Genomic DNA, 27,990 nt, shown 5'->3' on the forward strand with positions numbered 1-27,990 from the left:
AGCATATTGTCTTTGCCTTTGATATGTTTGATATCAATATCATACTCTTATATTGATAAACTCCCATCTTGTGAGTCTTTGATTCTTTTTTGACATGTTATGCAAAAGCGTGAGAGGGTTGTGATCCGTAAAAACAGGAATTGGATCCACAGTAACAATAGAATAAGCATCAAAATGTTGCAAAGCTAACAACAAGGCAAGACTCTCTTTTTTCAATGGTTGAAATTTTGGAAGTTTCTTTGAAAAATAAGAAACAACTCTATCTACATTGTCACTGTGTTCTTGAAACAAAGCAGCATCGATTCCTACATCACTACATCTACAGTAAGCTTAAATAGCTGAAAAAATCAGGAGCTGAAAAACTGGACTACACATCACAACAGGTTAGATTTTACAAAATGATTCGTAACAGTCCTTTGTTCATAAAAATTTTGCTCTTTTTTGCAATAAGTTGGTACCTGGACCAACTGTTGAAGAACAATTTGGACACAAATTTACTACAAGAGCCTAACATGCCCAAAAATCTCATTAACTTTTTTGTCAACTAGAATCGGTAGGGATCGGGAACTTTACAATAGCATCCATTTTAGCCATGATAGGTGTAACATAACTCTGACCTACTTTATGACCTAAATATTCCATAATAGCATGACAAAAGTCACTACTTCCTAGGTTCACTGTTAAGTTTGCTTTTGCCAGAATGTTGAAGAATGCACGCATGACTTGGAGATGTTCATCTCATGTGTCGCTGTAGATGATAGTATCATCAATATAGGCTTCATATTCTTGAAGGTCATGTAGAAGGGAATGAATCATTCTCTGATGTGTCGCTGGTGCATTTTTCATACCAAACGGCATCCTTTTGTATTGAAAGAGGCCATCGGAAGTCACAAATGCAGAAAATTTCTTTGGCTCTTACAGTTAATGGCACTTGCTAGTAACCCTTCAACAGGTCAAATTTACTGCCAAATTTGGTATTTCCGACTTTGTCAATACAGTCGTCAATTCTAGGAATCGGATAAGAGTCTGTTTTCGTGAAAGAATTCCCTTTTCTGAAGTCAGTACATAATCGGTAGGTACCATAAGGTTTGGTACTAGAATGCAGGTCCAGTCTCTGTTACCTGGTTCGATAATGAAAGGATAATGAAAGATGAAGATAACAAATCAGCATTTCGCAAATTCTATGGTCGTTATAACGATCTAGTTCGTCAATGCAACCGATCAGTGGGTCAAATGCTGTCTGACGTGTTTCATACCGATTGTTAGGCCGTTCTTGGCACACTGATTTTGATTACGGATAACTCCGTTTACCTGATCAGGATATAGGGCTCACGGTGGGTGTGACCGGTCCACAGGGGATGCTTACTCCTCCTAGACACCTGATCCCACCTCTGGTGTGTCCAGGGGTCGGTGTTTACCCAGCTATTTATTTTTTATTGCTTATAGGAGTTATGAGATTGATCAATGTTCGTTATTTTCGACTTTCATATATCTAAATGTCGAATTGAAGGGCACAGCAAGAGATTTTTTCTTCTCACGTAGAAGTTTTTTAATAAATTGTGCTTCATAGGAATATAAAAACAGGTCAGCTAACAAAGGAGCACAATTCGTGTCCATGTAAATTCCAACAGACTGTTGGAAGACCTGATCACATCTAAGAATGTGGGTATTTACATAAGATTTAAAACCTATCATTTGTCTTCTATAAATTTGAAAAACAAACACATAATAAGAAATCAAACGTTTTGCTGGGTTGAAAATTGACAAAAAAGAAGTAATGCCAACTTTTGAGGGAAAGCCAAACTTCGGGATGGAGCCAAATTAAAGCCAGGTTTGAGGTCATACCAAGATAATGGGGCTCGTACCAATCAGACTGGGAAAAGCAACATGTCACAAGCTGGCAACATAATAATATGCACCGATGTTTTAAAAAATGACATACTACAAAGAGTCTTCTGATGAAAGGTGAAGATAACGAACAGTAATCAATCTCGTAACTCCTATAAGCAATACAATAGAGGGTTGGGTAAACACGGACCCCTGGATATACCAGAGGTGGGATCAGGTGCCTAGGAGGAGGAAACATCCCCTGTTGACCGGTCATACTCGCCATGAGCCCTTTATCTTGATCAGGTGGAAATTATGAAACTAATTACTGCCTAGGACGAGTGATAAATGTTCATTTTTAAACATATGTATACACATAAACGTATTGTCACTCAGTTTGTTTAAAAATCATTGGATATCAAGATATATATGAACATTTCATGGAGTGAAGTACCAAATTAGAATACGAAGACAAAAAAGAATGCTACTCTCAATTAAACATTGGTAAATCATCATTCTCATTGTTTTGATTCTGATTGCAAACCATAACTGCATGCTGAAGGGACAAATCTTTTAATGCTTTCTTTAGATAAAAATATTTGTTTTAGTTTTGTCTCTGAAGCTGTTGAATGCAAGGTGAAGATAACGAACAGTGATCAATCTCATAACTCCTACAAACAAAACAAAATAGATAGTTGGGCAAACACGGACCCCTGGACACACCAGAGGTGGGATCAGGTGCCTGGGAGGAGTAAGCATCCCCTGTTGACCGGTCACACCCGCCGTGAGCCCCATATCCTGATCAGGTAAACGGAGTTATCCGCAGTCAAAACTCCCTTCATCCTAGTTTTATTGTAGTACACGGCAACATCGGCTACCATTTTGTAAACTAATTTATGGGCCACTGTTATTTATATGTATGGGTGTACCACGAATGTTCTCGCGGTTTTACGTTTTGCTTTATTGCAAAAATGTTTTCATGCAAAACCGTGATGATCAAATACTCATTACATTCTATTCCATCCCACACTGCTCAAATACAGATCTCACTCCATTCCACTCTACTCCATCCCACACTCCTCAGATACAAATCTCACTCCACTCCACTCTACTACATCCCACATTGCTTAAATACACATCTCACTCCACTCTACTCCATCCCATACTGTTCAAATACAAGTCTCACTCCACTCTACTCTACTCCATCCCACACTGCTTTTTACCCCAAGCCGACTGTATCATCAAACGTTTTTTATCCATTTTCATTAACGCAACTTTAATGGCAAAACCAAAATCCTCAATAACTTAGTATGTTTTGGAACAGTCACTGTTGATTTATCATTATCATTTTGGTTCTATCCGTAAACCACGATATCTTTAAACAGTTTGCAGATTTTTACTTAAACAGCTTTGCACCTGAGATTTGTAGCAATGTCAATTTTTGAGAAGTGTATCTTTGATTTCTACATTGAAGGAGAATCGGGAAATTAAAAAAATAAAACTGGGGTCGCAATGCTTGTTTTTGAGCTACAGTATTCTAAGCATGACCTTAGTACACTTAAAATTGACTCAAGATTTATTCATTTAAACTTGATTTGTATGTTGGTATCAGCACAACATAAGCAACACAGATCAATCATTACATAAAATAGGTATATAATCATGTCTTCTAACAATACAGATATATTTAAAAAGTATAATATTAGTACTGGAAATAAATAATTACCTTTTTGCACTTGGTATACGAAAAAAATATCATGAAATTTGAGAGTTTAAAAACAATTAGGAGTCTTGTAAATTTCTAAAAATTCACATAATTGCCAAGGTCTTGTCTTAAGGTTTAAAATGGAACTTGAAAAGTAGGAGTTAGAGATCAAATTCGAAAATACTGAATTTTTATACAAATTTTAAAATCGTTTGAATCAATTTACTCGAATTTTGAAGAATAAGTGTTCTGTTTGTAAAAATAAATCTACCAAATTAATAAATTACAACATTTGAACTAGCTTCAAGTCTCTGTCTCATAAATTATAAAACTGACGTACACGTATAGGAGTATAGAAATATAAGATATACAATGTATGGGATTAAACAAAAGCTGTAATATAATGCGTATCTAACTTTTTGATCAATTAATCATTCCGCCACAAAATATAGTTCCTGTCAAACCCTCTGAAATTTCGAATTGACTCAGAAGTTTTCAACTAGATGGGGTTTGATAAGCGATGTGTAATATGTTTGCACCAATGGAATCAGTATTGAACCAGTAGATACTTCGTTGAAGCATCCTGCGCAGTTGTGCTAAAAAGCTCAGTAGTTAATTTCCTTAATATAAAAAGAGTCGTTTGCGAGGAGCAAAACTTGTTTTGGAAATAAATCTGCCTGTAAATAGAATGCACGTTTTTACATTAACGACACTAATGGGTTTTACATGTGACCCATTGCTACCGCGTTCACTCCTGAATAAATGAAGAGATCACGTGATCTATAACCACCATTGGTTGCCCTCCATTGCCGAAATAAACATGAAGGTCTACTTAAATCGAGAAAAGTTCAGAATTATATATAAATCACCGTTGTTATTATGACTGTGGTAATGATGACTATATAAAATTTCTATATGCCTATTCATCCTTGAGCAACCCCTTATATAAATAATTACTGTAATGAAGATGACGCTCGTGATGGTCAATGTTCTTCGAGAGTTCATACAACGAGAGTTCAAACAACGAGAGTTCATACAGCGTCCAAACGTCGTCTTTCATTATCCCCAGGAACCGTCTACAGGATGCCTTGGAGACCCCCATCAGTATATCACAAACGTGTCAATGACCAATTACAAGATAAAAGAAATACTTAAAAAGGCAAATCGTCATCATCAACAAAAAAGCGTGACTTATCCCTTGGTTGTCGCCAAAAGGTGAAAACGGTGCGCAATAATTTTGGCACTTTCTGTACACTTTAAAGGGACTTCTGTCCACTTTAAATACCTTGAAGGAACTCGTTAATAACAACTCACAACCGTCTGGATTACTCAAGATTACTTAAGATGAACTGATTCGCTTACTCATTCCATTCATGCTGGGGATTAGTAACAGTACCAATCATTCAAGAAAAGGTAGTACGTAATTTGAATTCTTTATCTTATTTTCTTAGATTTAATAATAATAATTATATTATAATACTCGTAATGAGATGTTTTAGCTATAAAAATTACTTACTAAAGACAGGAGACAAATATCAGATAATAAGGATATTACGAACTGAAAACCACCATGCTATGGATGTCCCCATCAATTACATGTAGGAATGCTAATTGCTAATGAAAGGGAAAATGATCAAAACATTTATTATCATAACAATCGATTTTTTAAACTTGATGAATTTTTTCAGAAATATAAGATTAAGATTTAATTGTGAACATGTTTAACATTTTTACTTCAGTTATAGGAGATATTTCAAGATAGAACAACATGTGATTTTTTTATACTGCAGAGAATGAATTTCCCAATTGTTGCCCTTTTTCTACTGGCTGTGTCGACATGTGTGAATTCACAATTTCGAGGGGGGATGGAGCCATCCATGAGTGAGATATTTTTACCATTTTGCTAAGTTTTGTTTTACATAAACCGGTCGTAACGTTAATCAATTACAGACTGTTTAAATATAAGGTTCAAAGTGGAAAAAACTGTATTGATTTCTACTTTATATAGTTTGATTTAATCAATAACCAAAGATAATGTGTATATTGTTAACTTTTTAAAGATGTCAGACACACACAATGTACATAAACATAAGTATATATGTCAACATCAGAAAATCGCACAATTTCATAAAAAAAAAAAAAAGATAAATTTTAAGATACATAAAAACTTGTTTTAAGAAACTACTACTTTATAACTATGCATAGATTAATTCTTGATATTAGGGAAATCGTTGTATAATAGACATATATATATATATATATATATATATATATATATATATATATATACAGTAGAGAAATTACCAGCATAGGAGTTATTGCCCTTGGCGACATTTTTTTTAAAATTTCAAATAATGAATTATTTCATGAAAATATAAAAATTTTCAGTATCAATGGATTACCACATTTATTATTTTGTTCAGTGAATAAAATTCCCCCAAAAGATATATTTCGATCATGAGCAAAATTTGATTAAACAAAGATTTTACACAAACCCATGACGTCACATGAGGATGAAGCTACCCTAAATCACCATTATTTGTAAAACAAAACAACAATGATAATAATAAATAAAAATCATACATTTCGCACATGTATATAGAATTTCGGAAAATAGCGAAACGTCTCTGAGACAAATTATTAATAAACCCTGATCCCCAGCAAGGTTCGGTACTAGCGTTTCAAGTGTAAATAGATACATATAAGTATCTTCTGTTTTACCACCTACAGTCGACACATCAAAGAAGGGGCGCTGATGGTATCTATGACTTATTTACACATATTTGTCAGGGCAAATCAAGAATTAAAAAGCAAACATCAATAAGCACTGCTGTCTCCAAGAAACATAACTCATTATATTGAAGTTTTGATAAAATATTTTCCATATATAATATATTCATGTGCATCAATGCATTTTTGTTAATAATCATTCAAATTGGAGACTACTTTCGTTTTCTATTATTCACTGTTAACGTAATGACCATTAATCACTAGGACATAATAGTTCTAATAACGTAATGACCACATCACCCAGGCACAATGGTTCTAATAACCTAATGACCAGTAATCGCCAAGATACAATAGTTCTGATAACGTAATGATCACTAATCGTTCAGATAAAACGGTTTTAATTACGTAATGACCACTAATCACCCGGACACAATAGTTCTAATTACGTAATGACCACTAATCACCCGGACATAATGGTTCTAATAACGTAATGGCCACTAATCACCCGGACACAATAGTTCTAATAACGTAATGATCACTAATCACCCGGACACAATGGTTCTAATAACGCAATGACCACTAATCACCTGGCACAATAGTTCTAATAACGTAATGATCACTAATCACCCGGACACAATGGTTCTAATAACGTAATGACCACTAATCACCCGGACACAGTTGTTCTAATAACGTAATGACCACTAATCGCCCAGACACGATGGTTCTAATGTAATGACCACTAATCACCCGGACACAATAGTTCTAATAACGTAATGACCACTAATCGCCCAGACACAATGGTTCTAACGTAATGACCACTATTCACCCAGACACAATAGTTCTTATAACATAATGACCACTAATCACCAGGACACAATGGTTCTAATAACGTAATGACCACTAATCACCTGGACACAATAGTTCTAACGTAATGACCACAAATCACCCAGATGCAATGGTTCTAACGTAATGACCACTAATCACCGGGACACAATGTTTCTAATAACGTAATGATCACTAATCACCCGGAATCAATGGATCTAATTACGAAATGACCACTAATCACCCGGATACAATGGTTCTAATGTAATGACCACTAATCACCCGGACACAATAGTTCTAATAACGTAATGACCACTAATCACCAGGACAATATGGTTCTAATAACGTAATGATAACTAATCACCCAGACACAATGGTTCTAACGTAATGACCACTAATCACCGGGACACAATGGTTCTAATAACGTAATGACCACTAATCGCGCAGACAGAATGGTTCTAATAACGTAATGACCACTAATCACCCGGATACAATGGGTCTAATGTAATGACCACTAATCACCCGGACACGATGGTTCTAATAGCGTAATGACCACTAGTCACTCGGTTACAATGGTTCTAATAACGTAATGACCACTAATCACCCGGTCACAATGGTTCTAATAATGTAATGACCACTAAACACCCGGTCACAATGGTTATAATAACGTAATGACCACTAATCACCCGGACACAATAGTTCTAATAACGTAATGACCACTAATTTCTCGGACACAATGGTTCTAGCGTAATGACCATTAATCACCCGGACACAATAGTTCTAATAACGTAATGACCACAAATCACCCGGTCACAATGGTTTTAATAACGCAATGACCATTAATCACCCGGACACAATAGTTCTAATAACGTAATGACCACTAATCACCCGAACACAATAGTTCTAATGACTTAATGACCACTAATCACCGGACACAATGGTTCTAACGTAATGACCACTAATCACCCGGACACAATAATTCTAATAACGTAATGACCACTAATCACCCGGACACGATAGTTCTAACGTACTGACCATTAATCACTCAGACACAATGGTTTGAATAACGTAATGACCACTAATCACCCGGACACAATAGTTCTAATAACGTAATGACCACTAATCACCCGGACACAATGGTTCTAATACCGTAATGACCACTAATCAGCCGGACACAATGATTCTAACGTAATGACCATTAATCACTCGGACATAATAGTTCTAATAACGTAATGACCACTAATCACCCAGACACAATGGTTCTAACGTAATGACCACTAATCACCCAGACACAATGGTTCTAACGTAATGACCACTAATTACCCGGAATCAATGGTTCTAATTACGTAATGACCACTAATCACCCGGACACAATAGTTCTAATTACGTAATGACCACTAATCACCCGGACATAATGGTTCTAATAACGTAATGGCCACTAATCACCCGGACACAATAGTTCTAATAACATAATGATAACTAATCACCCGGACACAATGGTTCTAATAACGCAATGACCACTAATCACCTGGACACAATAGTTCTAATAACGTAATGATCACTAATCACCCGGACACAATGGTTCTAATAACGTAATGACCACTAATCACCCGGACACAGTTGTTCTAATAACGTAATGACCACTAATCGCCCAGACACGATGGTTCTAATGTAATGACCACTAATCACCCGGACACAATGTTTCTAATAACGTAATGATCACTAATCACCCGGAATCAATGGATCTAATTACGTAATGACCACTAATCACCCGGATACAATGGTTCTAATGTAATGACCACTAATCACCCGGACACAATAGTTCTAATAACGTAATGACCACTAATCACCAGGACAATATGGTTCTAATAACGTAATGATAACTAATCACCCAGACACAATGGTTCTAACGTAATGACCACTAATCACCGGGACACAATGGTTCTAATAACGTAATGACCACTAATCGCGCAGACAGAATGGTTCTAATAACGTAATGACCACTAATCACCCGGATACAATGGGTCTAATGTAATGACCACTAATCACCCGGACACGATGGTTCTAATAGCATAATGACCACTAGTCACTCGGTTACAATGGTTCTAATAACGTAATGACCACTAATCACCCGGTCACAATGGTTCTAATAATGTAATGACCACTAAACACCCGGTCACAATGGTTATAATAACGTAATGACCACTAATCACCCGGACACAATAGTTCTAATAACGTAATGACCACTAATTTCTCGGACACAATGGTTCTAGCGTAATGACCATTAATCACCCGGACACAATAGTTCTAATAACGTAATGACCACAAATCACCCGGTCACAATGGTTATAATAACGCAATGACCATTAATCACCCGGACACAATAGTTCTAATAACGTAATGACCACTAATCACCCGGACACAATAGTTCTAATGACTTAATGACCACTAATCACTGGACACAATGGTTCTAACGTAATGACCACTAATCACCCAGACACAATAGTTCTAATAACGTAATGACCACTAATCACCCGGACACGATAGTTCTAACGTACTGACCATTAATCACTCAGACACAATGGTTTTAATAACGTAATGACCACTAATCACCCGGACACAATAGTTCTAATAACGTAATGACCACTAATCACCCGGACACAATGGTTCTAATACCGTAATGACCACTAATAACCCGGACACAATGGCTCTAATACCGTAATCACCACTAATCAGCCGGACACAATGATTTTAACGTAATGACCATTAATCACTCAGACATAATAGTTCTAATAACGTAATGACCACTAATCACCCAGACACAATGGTTCTAACGTAATGACCACTAATCACCCAGACACAATGGTTCTAACGTAATGACCACTAATTACCCGGAATCAATGGTTCTAATTACGTAATGACCACTAATCACCCGAACACAATAGTTCTAATAACGTAATGACCATTAATCACTCGGACATAATGGTTCTAATAACGTAATGACCACTAATCACCTGGACACAATGGTTCTAATAACGCAATGACCACTAATCACCCGGACACAATAGTTCTAATAACGTAATGACCAGTAATCACCCGAACACAATAGTTCTAATAACGTAATGACCATTAATCACTCGGACATAATGGTTCTAATAACGTAATGACCACTAATCACCTGGACACAATGGTTCTAATAACGTAATGACCAGTAATCACCCGAACACAATAGTTCTAATAACGTAATGACCATTAATCACTCGGACATAATGGTTCTAATAACGTAATGACCACTAATCACCCGGACACAATAGTTCTAATAACGTAATGACCAGTAATCACCTGGACACAATAGTTCTAATAACGTAATGACCACTAAACAGCCGGATGCAATGGTTCTAATAACGTAATGACCACTAATCACCCGGACACAATGGTTCTAATAACGTAATGACCACTAATTACCTGAACACAATAGTTCTAATAACGTATTGACCAGTAATCACCCAGACACAATGGTTCTAACATAATGACCACTAATCACCCGGACATAATGGTCCTAACGTAATGACCACTAAGCAGCCGGACACATTAGTTCTCACGTAATGACCACTAATCACCCGGACACAATGGTTCTAACGTAATGACCAATAATCACCTGGACACAATAGTTCTAATAACGTAATGACCACTAAACAGCCGGATGCAATGGTTCTAATAACGTAATGACCACTAATCACCCGGACACAATGGTTCTAATTACGTAATGACCACTAATCACCCGGACATAATGGTTCTAATAACGTAATGACCACTAATCACCCGGACACAATTGTTCTAACGTAATGACCACTAATCACCCGGACACAATAGTTCTAATAACGTAATGACCACTAATCACACGGATACAATAGTTCTAATAACATAATGACCACTAATCACCCGGACACAATATTTCTAATAAAGTAATGACCACTAATCACCCGGACACAATGGTTGTAATAACGTAGTGACCACTAATCACCCGGACATAATGATTCTGATAACGTATTGATCACTAATCACCCTGATATAATAGTTCTAATAACGTAATGACCACTAATCACCCGGACACGATAGTTCTAATACCGTAATGACCACTAATCACCCGGACACAATAGTTCTAATAATGTAATGACCACTAATCACCCGGACACAATGGTTCTAGCTCAGTGACCACTAATCACCCGGACACAATGGTTCTAGCGTAATGACCACTAATCACCCGGACACAATGGTTCTAGCGTAATGACCACTAATCACCCGGACACAATGGTTCTAGCGTAATGACCACTAATCATCCGGACACAATGGTTCTAGCGTAATGACCACTAATCACCCGGACACAATAGTTCTAACGTAATGATCACTAATCACCTGGACACAATAGTTCTAATAACGTAATGACCACTAAACAGCGGGATGCAATGGTTCTAATAACGTAATGACCACTAATCACCCGGACACAATGGTTCTAATAACGTAATGACCACTAATCACCCGGACATAATGGTTCTAATAACGTAATGACCACTAATCACCCGGACACAATTGTTCTAACGTAATGACCACTAATCACCCGGATACAATAGTTCTAATAACGTAATGACCACTAATCACACGGATACAATAGTTCTAATAACATAATGACCACTAATCACCCGGACACAATATTTCTAATAAAGTAATGACCACTAATCACCCGGACACAATGGTTCTAATAACGTAATGACCACTAATTACCTGAACACAATAGTTCTAATAACGTAATGACCAGTAATCACCCAGACACAATGGTTCTAACGTAATGACCACTAATCACCCGGACACAATGGTCCTAACGCAATGACCACTAAGCAGCCGGACACAATAGTTCTCACGTAATGACCACTAATCACCCGGACACAATATTTCTAATAAAGTAATGACCACTAATCACCCGGACACAATGGTTCTAATAACGTAATGACCACTAATCACCTGAACACAATAGTTCTAATAACGTAATGACCAGTAATCACCCAGACACAATGGTTCTAACGTAATGACCACTAATCACCCGGACACAATGGTCCTAACGCAATGACCACTAAGCAGCCGGACACAATAGTTCTCACGTAATGACCACTAATCACCCGGACACAATAGTTCTTATAACGTAATGACCACTAATCACCCGGACACAATGGTTCTAATTAAGTAATGACCACTAATCACCCGGACATAATGGTTCTAATAACGTAATGACCACTAAACAGCCGGATGCAATGGTTCTAATAATGTAATGACCACTAATCACCCGGACATAATGGTTCTAATAACGTAATGACCACTAATCACCCGGACACAATGGTCCTAACGCAATGACCACTAAGCAGCTGGACACAATAGTTCTTATAACGTAATGACCACTAATCACCCGGACACAATGGTTATTACGTAATGACCAGTAATCACCTGGACACAATGGTTCTAATAACGTAATGACCACTAAACAGCCGGATGCAATGGTTCTAATAACGTAATGACCACTAATCACCCGGACACAATGGTTCTAATTAGGTAATGACCACTAATCACCCGGGCATAATGGTTCTAATAACGTAATGACCACTAATCACCCGGACACAATTGTTCTAACGTAATGACCACTAATCACCCGGATACAATAGTTCTTATAACGTAATGACCACTAATCACACGGATACAATAGTTCTAATAACATAATGACCACTAATCACCCGGACACAATATTTCTAATAAAGTAATGACCACTAATCACCCGAACACAATGGTTCTAATAACGTAATGACCACTAATCACCCGGACATAATGATTCTGATAACGTATTGATCACTAATCACCCTGATATAATAGTTCTAATAACGTAATGACCACTAATCACCCGGACACGATAGTTCTAATACCGTAATGACCACTAATCACCCGGACACAATAGTTCTAATAACGTAATGACCACTAATCACCCGGACACAATGGTTCTAGCGTAGTGACCACTAATCACCCGGACACCATGGTTCTAGGGTAATGACCACTAATCACCCGGACACAATGGTTCTAGCGTAATGACCACTAATCACCCGGACACAATGGTTCTAGCGTAATGACCACTAATCACCCGGACACAATAGTTCTAACGTAATGATCACTAATCACCCAGACACAATGGTTCTAACGTAATGACCACTAATCACCCGGACACAATAGTTCTAATAACGTAATGACCACTAATCACCCGGACACAATGGTTCTAATAACGTAATGACCACTAATCACCCGGACACAATGGTTCTAAAGTAATGACCACTAATCACCCGGACACAATAGTTCTAATAACGTAATGACCACTAATCACCCGGACACAATGGTTCTAGCGTAATGACCACTAATCATCCGGACACAATGGTTCTAGCGTAATGACCACTAATCATCCGGACACAATAGTTCTAATAACGTAATGACCACTAATCACCCGGACACAATGGTTCTAATAACGTAATGACCACTAATCACCCGGACACAATGGTTCTAATGTAATGACCACTAATCACCCGGACACAATAGTTCTAATAATGTAATGACCACTAATCACCCGGACACGATGGTTCTAATACCGTAATGACCACTAATCACCCGGACACAATAGTTCTAATAACGTAATGACCACTAATCACCCGGACACAATGGTTCTAGCGTAATGACCACTAATCACCCGGACACAATGGTTCTAGCGTAATGACCACTAATCACCCGGACACAATGGTTCTAGCGTAAAGACCACTAATCACCCGGACACAATGGTTCTAGCGTAATGACCACTAATCACCCGGACACAATAGTTCTAACGTAATGATCACTAATCACCCGGACACAATGGTTCTTATAACGTAATGACCACTAATCACCTGAACACAATAGTTCTAATAACGTAATGACCAGTAATCACCCAGACACAATTTTTCTAACGTAATGACCACTAATCACCCGGACATAATGGTTCTAATGTAATGACCACTAATCACCCGGACACAATAGTTCTAATAACGTAATGACCACTAATCACCCGGACACGATGGTTCTAATACCGTAATGACCACTAATCACCTGAACACAATAGTTCTAATAACGTAATGATCACTAATCACCCGGACACAATGGTTCTAGCGTAATGACCACTAATCACCCGGACACAATGGTTCTAGCGTAATGACCACTAATCACCCGGACACAATGGTTCTAAAGTAATGACCACTAATCACCCGGACACAATAGTTCTAGCGTAATGATCACTAATCACCCGGACACAATGGTTCTTATAACGTAATGACCACTAATCACATGAACACAATAGTTCTAATAACGTAATGACCAGTAATCACCCAGACACAATTTTTCTAACGTAATGACCACTAATCACCCGGACACAATGGTTCTAAAGTAATGACCACTAATCACCCGGACACAATAGTTCTAATAACGTAATGACCACTAATCACCCGGACACAATGGTTTTAATAACGTAATGACCACTAATCACCCGGACACAATGGTTCTAATAACGTAATGATCACTAATCACCCGGACACAATGGTTCTAAAGTAATGACCACTAATCACCCGGATACAATAGTTCTAATAACGTAATGACCACTAATCACCCGGACACAATGGTTTTAATAACGTAATGATCACTAATCACCCGGACACAATGGTTCTAATAACGAACACTACAAAATAACTGCGCAAGAAGGGAAGAAAAACTTTTATAGTCAACTGAAGAACAGGGTACAAGAATTTGTCATACAGAAACATATGTTGCGATTCAATGCAATACATCATTTACAGTACTACTATACAAGTTGAACAAACATTTACAGTACTAGTATACAAGTTGAACAAACATTTACAGTACTAGTATACAAGTTGAACAAATATTTACAGTACTAGTATACAAGTTGAACAAACATTTACAGTACTACTATACAAGTTGAACAAACATTTACAGTACTAGTATACAAGTTGAACAAATATTTACAGTACTACTATACAAGTTGAACAAACATTTACAGTACTAGTATACAAGTTGAACAAACATTTACAGTACTAGTATACAAGTTGAACAAACATTTACAGCACTAGTATACAAGTTGAACAAACATTTACAGTACTAGTATACAAGTTGAACAAACATTTACAGGACTAGTATACAAGTTGAACAAACATTTACAGCACTAGTATACAAGTTGAACAAACATTTACAGGACTAGTATACAAGTTGAACAAACATTTACAGGACTAGTATACAAGTTGAACAAACATTTACAGGACTAGTATACAAGTTGAACAAACATTTTAAGTACTAGTATACCATGGTGAAAAATTGTTTAGATATTACAATAATGTCATCATCTTCTTTTAAAAATACAAAACGAAACATTTCACATGCAGTTTTATGATATATTAACTCTTTCTTTTCCCACCAGGCCGTATGTTATCAATGTCCAGACAGGGTCCTAATTCTATTTCCCGTGGAGGAGCCGGTAAGTTTTTCTATGTCTTCAATTCATTATAACATGCATGTACATTGTACATATTACGTGCATATATAGAAATTTGTTATCATATTCCCTGGTAATGATTATTTCGATTCTGAATTACGCAATGCGGATGACGTCACGATGGCAGACATCATTTACTTGTCCTAAAAACCCATATCACATGTCACATATCAAATCTGAGTACAAAAATGAATCCGGTCGGATTCTATGTATCCCCTCGTAACAATAAGTATCAAACATTTTACTATGGTGAATCAATGTATAGTATTTTTTTTAACAGAGTTAATCATTGTATCAAGGTTTTTACCATAGTAAATCATTGTATCGAGGTTTTACCATAGTAAGGTAATACTGTAGAATCATTTAAATTCGTGGGGACCTATTTTCGTGGATTGCTGAATTCTTAAGGGTTCGTGGGGACGTAATTTCGTGGATTTATATATTTGTAAGATTCTTGTATACTAGTTATCTTTCTTCGTTGAGGATGTAAATTCGTGGGTGAGGGGTATCCACGAATTCCACGAAAATTGAGCCACCACGAATTCTTATGATTCCAGAGTATACTTATTTTCCTTTATCTGCCTTTATAGTATAGAAACCCGCATGTGATAAAAAGAATACACCACTTTATAGAATCAGCTCCCGGATCCCGTATCCAATAAAACAACTCCCTTCCATATGTTTACAATGTTTAAGTGTGAAAAAGTGCAGTATAACATGAATGAAGGGTGAAGATAACGAACAGTGATCAATCTCATAACCTTTATAAGTAATACAAAATAGATAGTTGGGCAAACACAGACCCCTGGACACACTAGAGGTGTGATCATGTGCCTAGGGGGAGTAAACGTCCCCTGTCGACCGGTCACACCCGCCGTGAGCCCTATATCTTAGTCAGGTAAATGGAGTCATCCGTAGTCAAAATCAGTGTGCCAGGAACGACTTAGGAATCGGTATGAAACACGTCAGGCAGCATGTGACCCAATGATAGGTTGTATTGGCAAACTAGATCGTTATAACGACCATAGAATTTGCGAAATGCTGACTTTAAACGAGACTGGGGAAACCCCTGCACCATCAACTTGTTTGTCAGTAGGCTTCCTCGATTTAAAAACTGAACATACACAGAGCAAGCTATTGCGTATGGAATCAGTTGAGAGAAATAAACACCATTTGCAGGTGATAATGGAATATAGGAAGTTAACGATGGAGAAGCTGAAATAATCTCGGTTGTCATAAGTTGAATTGTTAATTTGCCGTTAATATGAATAGTAATATGAAGGGAATATTATATGCCAAAATCCATATCCTATGTCATATCAACCCCCGGGGCAGCTATGTGGCCACTCAGGCTGATATGACATACAGGTATCACAGTGTATATGGATTGTTTAGCATGTAATATTCTTTGAATAATTGTACATACAATGTAGTTATTTTACTTAAAATCGTTGCCATGTGTGTTTTCCTTATTGATCGATAGGTTTTATCGAATTACAATGTTCTTATAGAACCAGACGTTTTGATCGAGTATCGAACACTCTCCTAATAAAATTTAGATTAGAATAGAATTGTTACACATCTTCATTTAATCCCTATAAAATCAAATCATTACTATCGATCAAAACACACCATTGTAACTGTCAAGTAAAAAAAAATCCTCAAATTCTTTAACTACTATTATATTGACTGGTCCCCGGCCAACTGTGTGTCAAACTGTTGCCTTCGATCAATTCTTTTGTTGATTGGCTATGTAAGTCACGTGATTCCTGAATGAAGTGTATTTATAGACTTAGTCAATAAATGTCTGTATGTTATTAACTACATGTCAGAATAAACTTTTATCCCTTAGTGCGAGCATAATATGATGTTGCGATCTAGCTATTCTTATATGATTTCAAAGACGAAAGTCGCGCTTATACCAATGTATTCCTATGTCGTCACAGATTCGAGATTTATGTCCAATCAAATATACCCTGGCATAGGTAAGTTACTTACTTCTTTAGCTTACATTACTAGATTTATGTTTCCATAATAATTCTTTACACAATAATATCTATATAATATCTATATATCATAGCATGACTAATTTTAATGTAGCATGTGATATCTAAGAATATTGCACACTTACTAGTATACACAATATTGGCCTATCATTTTTCTCTCGCATTATAGGGGTAAAATATTTCTTTTCATCTTGGAAATAGACATAACTAAATAGTATCAGGTGATAAAGTTTTTTTTTTTTTTTTTTGGTGGCACTGAAATAGAAGATTCACTGGTATTTGTGTCTTTTAGGATCACGTCGCTCGCGAAGTCGCCACATGTCACCGTGGATGATGGCAGCTGCCGATGTTGACGCTTTTGAAGATATGCTTCCATTTATGTTGATGAGAATGTAATAATTAATAAATATGTCACCACTCTTTCACCCTTCGTTGCTGTATTCTTCTCAGGCATACAAATGAGTATGTTGACTAAAATGTACATGTAGTCAGAATTAGTTTGTTTATATTCCGAAATTACATGTAGTTGTGCCGGTTGGGACCGTTCTTTGCGTGCTGATTTTGGCAACAAGATATAGGGTCCATGGCGGATGTGGCCTATCGACAGGGGCTGTTTACTCCTCATAGGCACCTGATTCCACCTCTGGTATGTCTAGGGGTCCGTGTTTGCCCTACTCTTATTCTGTTTAATTGTTCATGGGAGTTACATTATTGATTACTGTTCATTGTATTAACTTTTCATAAGGAACCTCCATAGTGCCCTCTTTAGATTTGTTTTCTGTATAACAAATAAATCACCGATTTGTTGTGAGAGACACGTGGTGAGATATCGCTATAAAACTAACAAGACTTCTTCACTCTTGACGCTGATTTATCGCCTGCTCACGTGCTCTTTGCCGCTGGTATAAAATTGTAACGTCATTTCCAACATTGTTCGTCATCTGATATCGGAAGAACGTGCTTTTACTTTCTAACAATACCCATTTACAGTGGCTATGAGGACAATACCGATTGCACATTTTCATTCGACCGCAACTATTCTCCCTGAATTCGTCTCAAAGTACATTCAGTGAAATGATTGAACTTTTGTGTAAAACATGTACACTGTACATTTCGGAACTTGCTACTTAGTGGAAGTGTAATGAATGCAGACAAGTTTAAGGATGCTAAACACATCCTAATCATGGTTGACTGCCTTTTTAAAAGTTGAATAAAACTATAAATATCAAGAATACATATATGAAAGGCGAAGATAACGAACAGTGATCAATCTCATAACTCCTACAAACAATACAAAATAGATAGTTGGGCAAACACGGACCCCTGGACACACCAGAGGTGGGATCAGGTGCCTAGGAGGAGTAAGCATCCCCTGTCGACTGGTCACACCCGCCGTGAGCCCTATATCCTGATCAGGCAAACGGAGTTATCCGCAGTCAAAATCAGTGTGCCAAGAACGGCTTAACAATCGGTTTGAAACACGTCAGACAGCATTTGACCCAATGCGACGTTGTATTGACGAACTAGATCGTTATAACGACCATAGAATTTGCGAAATGCTTACTTTAATCGAGACTGTTGAAACCCCTGTACCATCAACTTGTTTGTCAGTAGCTTACCTTGATTTAAAAACTGACTATGCACAGAACAAGTTCTTGCATATCGAATCAGTTGAGATATATAAACACCATATGCAGGTGATAATGGAATATTGCTACATAAATATGTATATTTTAAAAAAAAATCTAATTGCCTAGCTGGGTAGCTTTACGTGTCGACTGCTGTTCAATCTGTATTTCGTACGTTACAGCCTATAAGGGCGTTTTAAGTTGGGGGGGGGGGGGGGGTCCAGATTACTTTCTACTAACTGCATTCATTTTTTTTCTAACTACGTAAGGTTCATTTGAAACTTGTTAATTTCAAAATATTATTGTACGTAACCTCCACTTTCCATCTATATGAGATTTCTCTGGCGTATTATTCCTCCTTAAGATCGCATGTTCTCTATTCATTGATTTGTAGACAATTTGGCTAAACAATGGCAGCTGTTTGGGGGAAATCCATCAAACCAATATCCTCGAAGAAGAGTATTGCAACCTATTGTGATTAGACCCAACATAGTGAATCGGCGTCGAAACGAAGGTGAGTGCACTGATCCCGAGAAACGTTAAATGTCTTATCCTGCTCTGCATACCTGCTGTATATTTCTAAATATGCGCGAGGAATTTAGTATCGCGTGGGTACGCAAGAAAAATCACTGCAATAAAATTACTCACTTTTAATTGTCTGTTGTTAAAATACATGTAAGAACTTTTGATTAACAGACGACACGCGAATTCACGCGCTCTGACGTATACAAGTCAATTCGCCTCATTAAGTCCTCGAGTGAAATAAGGAATCTACAGAATTTCTTTTTGAGTTTGGTTAACTGAAATACATGTAATAGATTCCAAACCTTTTCTTGTATCTCACAGATATATACAACAAGTTGTTTAGTTTGACTTGCTTTACTTTCCAATACGATTATGCAATATCTGTAATGAATGTTTACTAGAAATGTTCCCCATGCAACAACTAATGCAACTGATGCCCCTGCTGGCGATGACTGAGGGAGGTGAAGGCATGATGGACATGCTGCTGCCCATGATGCTTATGCAGAGAAGTGCTAGGCAGTTTTGACCACCGAGTGGTGCCATTAACATTGTTTACCTCCTGAATCAAGCCCGGTGACTAATTGTTCGAATTCAAAGTAAATGATTATAAAAGAAAATTCTTTTGTACTGTCTCTGTTATCGAATGTCATTATAATATTATAGAATGGATTGCATGGATAGAGAGACAAAATGTTATCGAGTTAATCTTAGATTGGAATGCATGGATAGAGAGACAAAATGTTTATCGAATTAATCTTAGAATGGAATACATGGATAGAGAGACAAGATGATTATCGAATTACTCTTAGAATGGAATGCATGGGTAGAGAGACAAGATGATTATCGAATTAATCTTAGGATGGAATGCATGGGTAGAGAGACAAGATGATTATCGAATTAATCTTAGGATGGAATGCATGGATAGAGAGACAAGATGATTATCGAATTAATCTTAGAATGGAATGCATGGGTAGAGAGACAAGATGATTATCGAATTAATCTTAGGTTGGAATGCATGGGTAGAGAGACAAGATGATTATCGAATTAATCTTAGGATGGAATGCATGGATAGAGAGACAAGATGATTATCGAGTTAATCTTAGAATGGAATGCATGGGTAGAGAGACAAGATGATTATCGAATTAATCTTAGGATGGAATGCATGGGTAGAGAGACAAAACGTGGAATGATTGCCAAAATGTAGCTTATTGATATAAATCTTCCATTACCGTTGGTTTCATCGTATCTTGATGATCAATGGTAATAGTTTTTCTGTTAGTATGGATTTGATAATAGATAGCTACTAGTGTTTTAGAAAATCGAGAGGTAGAATCTATATCACACTAATGCTACGTATATTTCATGAACCAAATAATACTGCGGTATGACATGTGTATGACTAGTAAGTATTACAATTATCTAGCTAGAAAAAATACTGACTATATCTTAAATGGTTTGTTGGATTATATTGGGTTATAAACATAGGCTCGTGGATCTACATTAAGATCCAATTAACTAGTAAATGTGTCGTTGTTTTATTCCCTACACCGTGGGGATCCGGGTTAGAATAGGCCATAGGTATCAGTGGCGGATTTAAGGGGGCGTATCCGGTTTCTCCGCCCTAAAATCCTCAGTACCCCTTTACTCCCGTATGGATCAGTGTTAGAATAGGTCCTCGATACCCTCTTACTCCCGTGGGGATCCGGGTTAGAATAGGTCCTCAGCCCCCCTTACTTGTCGTAAGAGGCGATTAAATGGGGCGGTCCTTCAAATGAGACCGCAAAAAAAACCTCGTATTTCCCGTGTCACAGCAGGTGTGGCGCGATAAAGATCCCTCCATGCTTAATGATCATAAGCCATAGGTTTAAATTTTGCAGCCATAGTGACCTCTCCCTATGAGTGCAAGATTCTCGAGAGAGACGTTAAACAATGTATAATCAAGCAATCAACTATTTTATGTCCCAATAGAGAATACACCAGCTTTAGGCGAAGTGCCACAAATCTTGAGCTATGCAGGACGTTTTTGCATTGTCGTAGCAGTGATGGTTCTTTAATCATCGTGCCAGCGCCCACTATCACACTGCACTTCCGGGTTTTTTTCACCGTCATACCCGTGACTTTCACTTCATACGCCGGACGCGTGGCGAAGGAATAGTGTCTGTCAATGTTGAGTGATCTATGTTTGACGCGATGTCGTGATCAAGATTCGAACTCAAGACTCCCCAGTAACTTAGGCGGAGTATTATTGCAGAGGGGTCTCCTGATTGGTCACGTGACATACAAGTATAATATTGTAATTATAAATCAACACCTTATTAAAAATGAATATTATAATTTTTTAAAACAATTGTTTCTTACAGAAATCAATATGATATTCACGCCTATGATATTTACATTGTTTATAAAGATCTTGTAGCGATATTTCGATAAGTACATATATGTACATGGACTTATTTAAGTAATGCATTATTATTTTTGCAACCCGTTCTAATGTTTGCATTTTTCATTTGTATCTTAAATCTCCCGCTTAATTCTTTGGATAAGTAGCGATTAATGGAACAGCCATGGAAAGTCTTTTCTAAATTTAATATTTATTCTTTATTTTAATGACACAGCATGTTAGAATTATAGGGCTATTTCAAACTGCTAGGCTACAGACTTTAATGAAAATGTGAAGATACTAAACATTGATTAATCTCATAACTCCTATGAAATATGCAAATTATGAGTTGGACAAACGGACCCCTGGATACCAGATGTGGGACCAGATGCCCAGGAGGAACAAGCATTCCCTGTCGATCGGTCACACCTGCCATATTTTTACCTTAATCAGGTAAACGAAGTAATCCAGAGTCAAAAATCAGCGTGTGAAAAACGGTTTAACAATTGGTACGAAATATGTCAGGCAACCTTTGACCCATTGATAGGTTGCAATTTACAAGGTGATCGTTCTCAAGAGTACGTAGATACGAGTTTCATGTTCCTTTTATTCTCTCATGAGAAAACAAATTGCTCATTTACAAGGCTTGATCTTAATTCAATTCTGGGAACTGCTTTTTTAAAATTTTAAATAGAGAATTGTGTGTGATGTACATTTTTGTTCTTTTGTATCTAATAAACCCTCTATTAACTCGTTTATCTTGTTTTACCATTACTGAATTATTATTACAAAATGAATCACCATTAATGATTGCTCATTCAGACAGTTATTGTTTTAAGATCACCTTAGCTAAGCTTTTCTCAACCCACGCCATCGGCTGTCAGTATTATCAGTACTTTGATTGCATTTATAAACTAAACGCTCTAATGCATTTCATCACAGGATTAGAAATACATGTAGCAAGATTCCAGAATTCAGTTGAAACAATCAACGACAACAGCAAATGAAATATCACATGATTTTAATTCAGTTATAGAATATCACAATATTGCGCAATAACTCATACATGTATGTGCACGTATAAACACCGCACACAAAACTCACTTATTAATATAGTTTGTTTTTAAAAACCACAACAGTCAAAAACGTCCATGTTTCTCCAACCATATATATATATATATATATATATATATATATATATATACAGCCTGTGCCACGACTTGGTCTTTAAGCTAAACACTACTTAACCGAGCGTTCGCTTGCTGGAAGAAGATATTTCTGGGAGGGGGATTATCACATGGACATGGTTGGCAACAGCAAATGCAGTTAGAATTACCTGGAAAAAAAATAGTTATCGATCATATAGATAAATATATTTATCTCATACGTGTGGTGTATATTGAAAGTGAGATAAAGCATTCATTTAGCTTTATCACACGCCCGTTTGATAAAGCACTTCCGGTCCGAACTCCTTGACACTGTCCCCGCTTGGATTACATATTTTCTGTGTTTATGCATATCGATGCATGAAATAAGCGTAAAACTTGTTATTTTGTATTGATTTAGAATTTATTTTATAGCAAAATTAAAATGATGTTGCCGCCACTAACATATAATGCAAGTTACCGGTCATAAAAATGTCAACTCGGTCAATAACTACTCAAAAACAAGCATTCTGAGAGTATTGTATGGCAATACATAGTCCCCTACCGGTTGCAAAAATCACTGTAACACAACAATATTCAAAGTTCCATTATGTAGGTTATGGTAAAAGGGAAAATTGGGGAACCAGGATAGGAATGGTTGGAAATCAACTACTATTCAAGTAGAGACTAGACCAAGAAAAAAGACAAATTTATAATTAGGTTTAGGTCTTTAACCAAGTCAATAAACTGTGACATATAGATGGTCATGAATAATTTAGCTACATTGTTGTATTACTATGCTAGAAGTTTTAATGAGTTTAGTATTCTTAAGTCTTATCTACAGAGATAAGAAACTTGGATGTAAACTAACAATTCATGCTATTTTTCTACGTCCAAGGGCCCTAACGTAATGGAAAATCAACGGACCGAGATAAAATTCGAACTTGATCTGTAACTTGTTATGGCAAAACAATGTACCATATATCAAATGAATATCTGCAAGCACAACCAAAAAAAGTCTGGAAAACTGATAATTCATGCTATTTTTCTAAGTCTAAGGGCCATAACTTAGTGAAAAATCAACGGACCGAGATGAAATTCAAACTTGATCTGTAACTTGTTATGGCAAAACAATGTACCATATATCAAATGAATATCTGCAAGCACAACCAAAAAAAGTCTGGAAAACTGATAATTCATGCTATTTTTCTAAGTCTAAGGGCCATAACTTAGTGAAAAATCAACGGACCGAGATGAAATTCAAACTTGATCTGTAACTTGTTATGGCAAAACAATGTACCATATATCAAATGAATATCTGCAAGCACAACCAAAAAAAGTCTGGAAAACTGATAATTCATGCTATTTTTCTAAGTCTAAGGGCCATAACTTAGTGAAAAATCAACGGACCGAGATGAAATTCAAACTTGATCTGTAACTTGTTATGGCAAAGCAATGTACCAAATATCAAATGAATATCTGCAAGCACAACCAAAAAAAGTCCAGAACACTGATAATTCATGCTATTTTTCTAAGTCCAATGGCCATCACTAAGTGAAAAATCAACGGACCGAGATGAAGAGTTCAAACTTGATCTGTAACTTGTTATGGCAAAGCAATGTATCAAATATCAAATGAATATCTGCAAGCACAAAAAAAAAAAGTCTGGAAAACTGATAATTCATGCAATTTTTCTAAGTACAACTACACGTAGGTGAAAAATCAACGAACCGAGACGAAATTCAAACTTGATCTGTAACTTGTTATGGCAAAGCGACATATCAAATAAAAAATAAATATCTGCAAGAACAGAGAAAAAAGTGCGGAGACAGACGGACGGACGGAGCGCAAACCTAAAGTCCCCTCGACGTCGTCGGTAGGGTACTAATTAATACATGCAATTTGTATGTGTTGCTTCTCAGTAAAATTACGAATGTCTAATTAAGGTAGTTCTACCCTTTTGTGACTTTTCTATATCAATGATTGAAAGTAGAAAACTGTATCAATTTCTATTCAATATAGTCTTGTTTAATTAATAACCAAAGAAAATGTGTGTACATATATATGTTCAAGTTGCCACCTTTCTTAGATGTCAGGCATACACGAATAGAGGTGTAGGTCAACATAAGAAAATCACGCATTATAGTAAAACAGAATAACAAAAATAGATAAAAACTTGTTGAAATGAGAAATTTCAATGTGAACAGTTTAGAAAAACTGTATATTTATTAATATGTATAAAATGATTATGGATATTAGGGAAAACGTATACTAGTAATGGACATACAGTAGAGGAAACACATATTACAGTAGTATACATATTGATAAATATACAGTTTTTCTTTTTTTCAGTTTTGTTGTTGTTTTTTTTTTTTTTTTTTTTTTTTTGGTTTTTGTTTGTTTGTTTGTTTGTTTGTTTTTTTTGTTTTTTGTTTTTTTTTTGGATTTTTTTATCCAGTAAATAAAATTCGTTTGAAAGATATATTTCTATCGTCCGCAATGTTAATCTAATAAAGATTTTTGCAAAAACCTATGACATCACACGAGATTTGATCTACCTTAATTTCCGAAAAAGAAGAAATGGTGTGAATATCAATACAAAATGATTATAAATAGTACAATAGTCAGTTTGTCCCTAAACCTGTTCACGTGCACACTGTCACTTACCTATGTAAAGCCCCTCGCTAAATTGACTATTCATAAGAAGAATAGCGGAGACAGCAACAAACAAAACGATGCCTCTTGTATACATTCTGAACTCTGAATGCAAGAAGACGAATTTTGATATTTATAGGCTTGCCAGGTAAATTGTTTTTTGTCGTTATTACAAAATACGACTTAGTCGACTGGAATATTCTGGTATATTCATAAACAAACGTAACACGTTATCTGGGAGAGGTTTGACAGATGGGAATGTACCTTATTAAATCCTGCTTTAATGACGTTTTTGTTGATTATTGTTGTATTTTATTCAGCTTATTTATCAACCATCAACAATTTGGTATTAAATATTTTGGTGGTGGAAATATTTGTTGTAGAATTGTGATTTACCATTTCAATGACAGAAAAAAATAAGGTTTAGAAATTCATACTATTGATAATTTCGTTAGAAAACCTATCCAGTTACCTATGAAGGAAGCAGAATAACATTATTGTTTTCCTCTACAAAAAACGATATTTATAAAATGCTATAAATATCTTTATTTTGGTGAAATTTTAATTTACCGGATATTAATAACAAATAACTTTGTTAATATATTGAATATCAAATCATCTTTCTTCCATAACATATTAGTTGATAACAAGTTCATTAAGCCAATCACAGAAAACTTTTGGACGGAAAAGTTTGACATTCCGAAATCCTTATGGAAGACAATTTATCTCTTAAAAGTCGCAAAAATTTCAGATAGACAAATATCAGAGTTTAACTATAAATTGTTACATAAACTTTTGAATAATGATCTGAATGTTAGCAAATGGAATCCAAATGTACAAAAATATTGTGAAAACTGCGGTGAAATTGAAAACATAGAACACCTTATATATGCCTGTAGAACGTCTAAAAGAATATGGAAAAGGATTAATAATGTACTAATTCTTGATATATATTGGAAACATATCGTCATAGGCTTTTATAATGAAACAAATCTATCAGAGGCTCTTAATATTTTTATTTCTTTCATTGCACTGACGATTTATAAATATAAAATGAAATGTAGACTAACTGAAACCTCTTGTAACAGTAAAACTTTATATATCTCAGTGAAACGGGCTTTAAATACATATCAATACAATTGCAGAAAAATCGTATTCAAATGTATGTATTAAAAATATATTTAAGAAAGTTTGTACAACTTTTGATACTTCTTGATTTGAATTTTGTATATGAGACGGCTCCTTCATGTTTTGTTTACCTAGAGGCAATTGGACTCATGGTGTATGTGATAGTGTGTCTTACAGGTAAACGAAGGTAGTCTTTCATGTTTTGTTTTTTGTGTATTTATGAATAGTATGATCTGACAATTCAATCTAACTATTGTAAACTTTATTGCATAAAATTGTATTATATATTGCACTACAAATTCATTGATCTATAACATATATTTGAATATGTAGAACATTGAAATAATTTTGATGAATGATTTATATATTTGTTGATATTGAATTAAATAAAAGATAAAAAAAGAAAATAACAATGATTAAAGTTACATACAAAACTACATGTATCATAATAGCATATTTTTACAACAGATTAAAGCTAAAATGCCTTTAACATACAAATAAGGGACGTGGATATACTGAGAGACAATGGGTCTATGGGTCACTTTTAGTTCAATAGTTGGTCCTGGTAGGTCCCAGGGGACATAACCCCCGGAACGTACTATATTCCAACGTAAAACTAATAGAATTTGCAAGTACACATGCTACAATCTAATTTAGGAATAAATGTTTATTTTGTAAACTTTATTCAATCATGTTTATTAACGCTGCTTGCTCTCTGTGTCTGGTATCTTTTTCATAGACAGGTTTGGGTACATTGTAACGTCCATATCTTTTCATACAGAAAGGTTGAAGACATAGGGGAAATAATTAATTTAAGTACAC

General features: G+C 36.0%; 1 protein-coding gene and 1 long non-coding RNA gene across 2 annotated transcripts; one reads left to right on the top strand and one right to left on the bottom strand.

The window, feature by feature from the left end:
• The first annotated feature begins 4,515 nt into the window (after positions 1 to 4,515).
• On the top strand, positions 4,516 to 20,474 carry LOC125666775 (uncharacterized). Its single transcript, XM_048900060.2, has 5 exons — positions 4,516 to 4,945; positions 5,323 to 5,413; positions 15,627 to 15,683; positions 19,730 to 19,849; positions 20,262 to 20,474. Exons 2-5 carry the CDS (start codon positions 5,326 to 5,328, stop codon positions 20,384 to 20,386), a joined length of 390 nt encoding a protein of 129 aa, XP_048756017.2. The 5' UTR covers positions 4,516 to 4,945; positions 5,323 to 5,325; the 3' UTR covers positions 20,387 to 20,474.
• A 2,770-nt stretch (positions 20,475 to 23,244) lies between these two features.
• Positions 23,245 to 26,588, bottom strand: LOC125666780 (uncharacterized). The gene is made up of 2 exons (XR_007366854.2): positions 26,053 to 26,588; positions 23,245 to 23,576 (listed from the first exon to the last, which is right to left on the bottom strand). It is a non-coding gene; the product is annotated as an uncharacterized LOC125666780 (long non-coding RNA).
• Positions 26,589 to 27,990: the final 1,402 nt, after the last annotated feature.

This window comes from Ostrea edulis, chromosome 10, assembly GCF_947568905.1.
Source record: "Ostrea edulis chromosome 10, xbOstEdul1.1, whole genome shotgun sequence".
In the NCBI taxonomy this organism is placed as follows: Eukaryota; Metazoa; Mollusca; class Bivalvia; order Ostreida; family Ostreidae; genus Ostrea; species Ostrea edulis.

Excerpts from the sequence above, each read along its gene's own strand:
- LOC125666775 (XM_048900060.2), top strand. The coding sequence starts at position 5,326 with ATGAATTTCCCAATTGTTGCCCTTTTTCTACTGGCTGTGTCGACATGT. Across the intron at positions 15,684-19,729 it reads TATTTCCCGTGGAGGAGCCG|ACAATTTGGCTAAACAATGG; the intron begins GTAAGTTTTTCT and ends ATTGATTTGTAG. Across the intron at positions 19,850-20,261 it reads GAATCGGCGTCGAAACGAAG|AAATGTTCCCCATGCAACAA; the intron begins GTGAGTGCACTG and ends AATGTTTACTAG.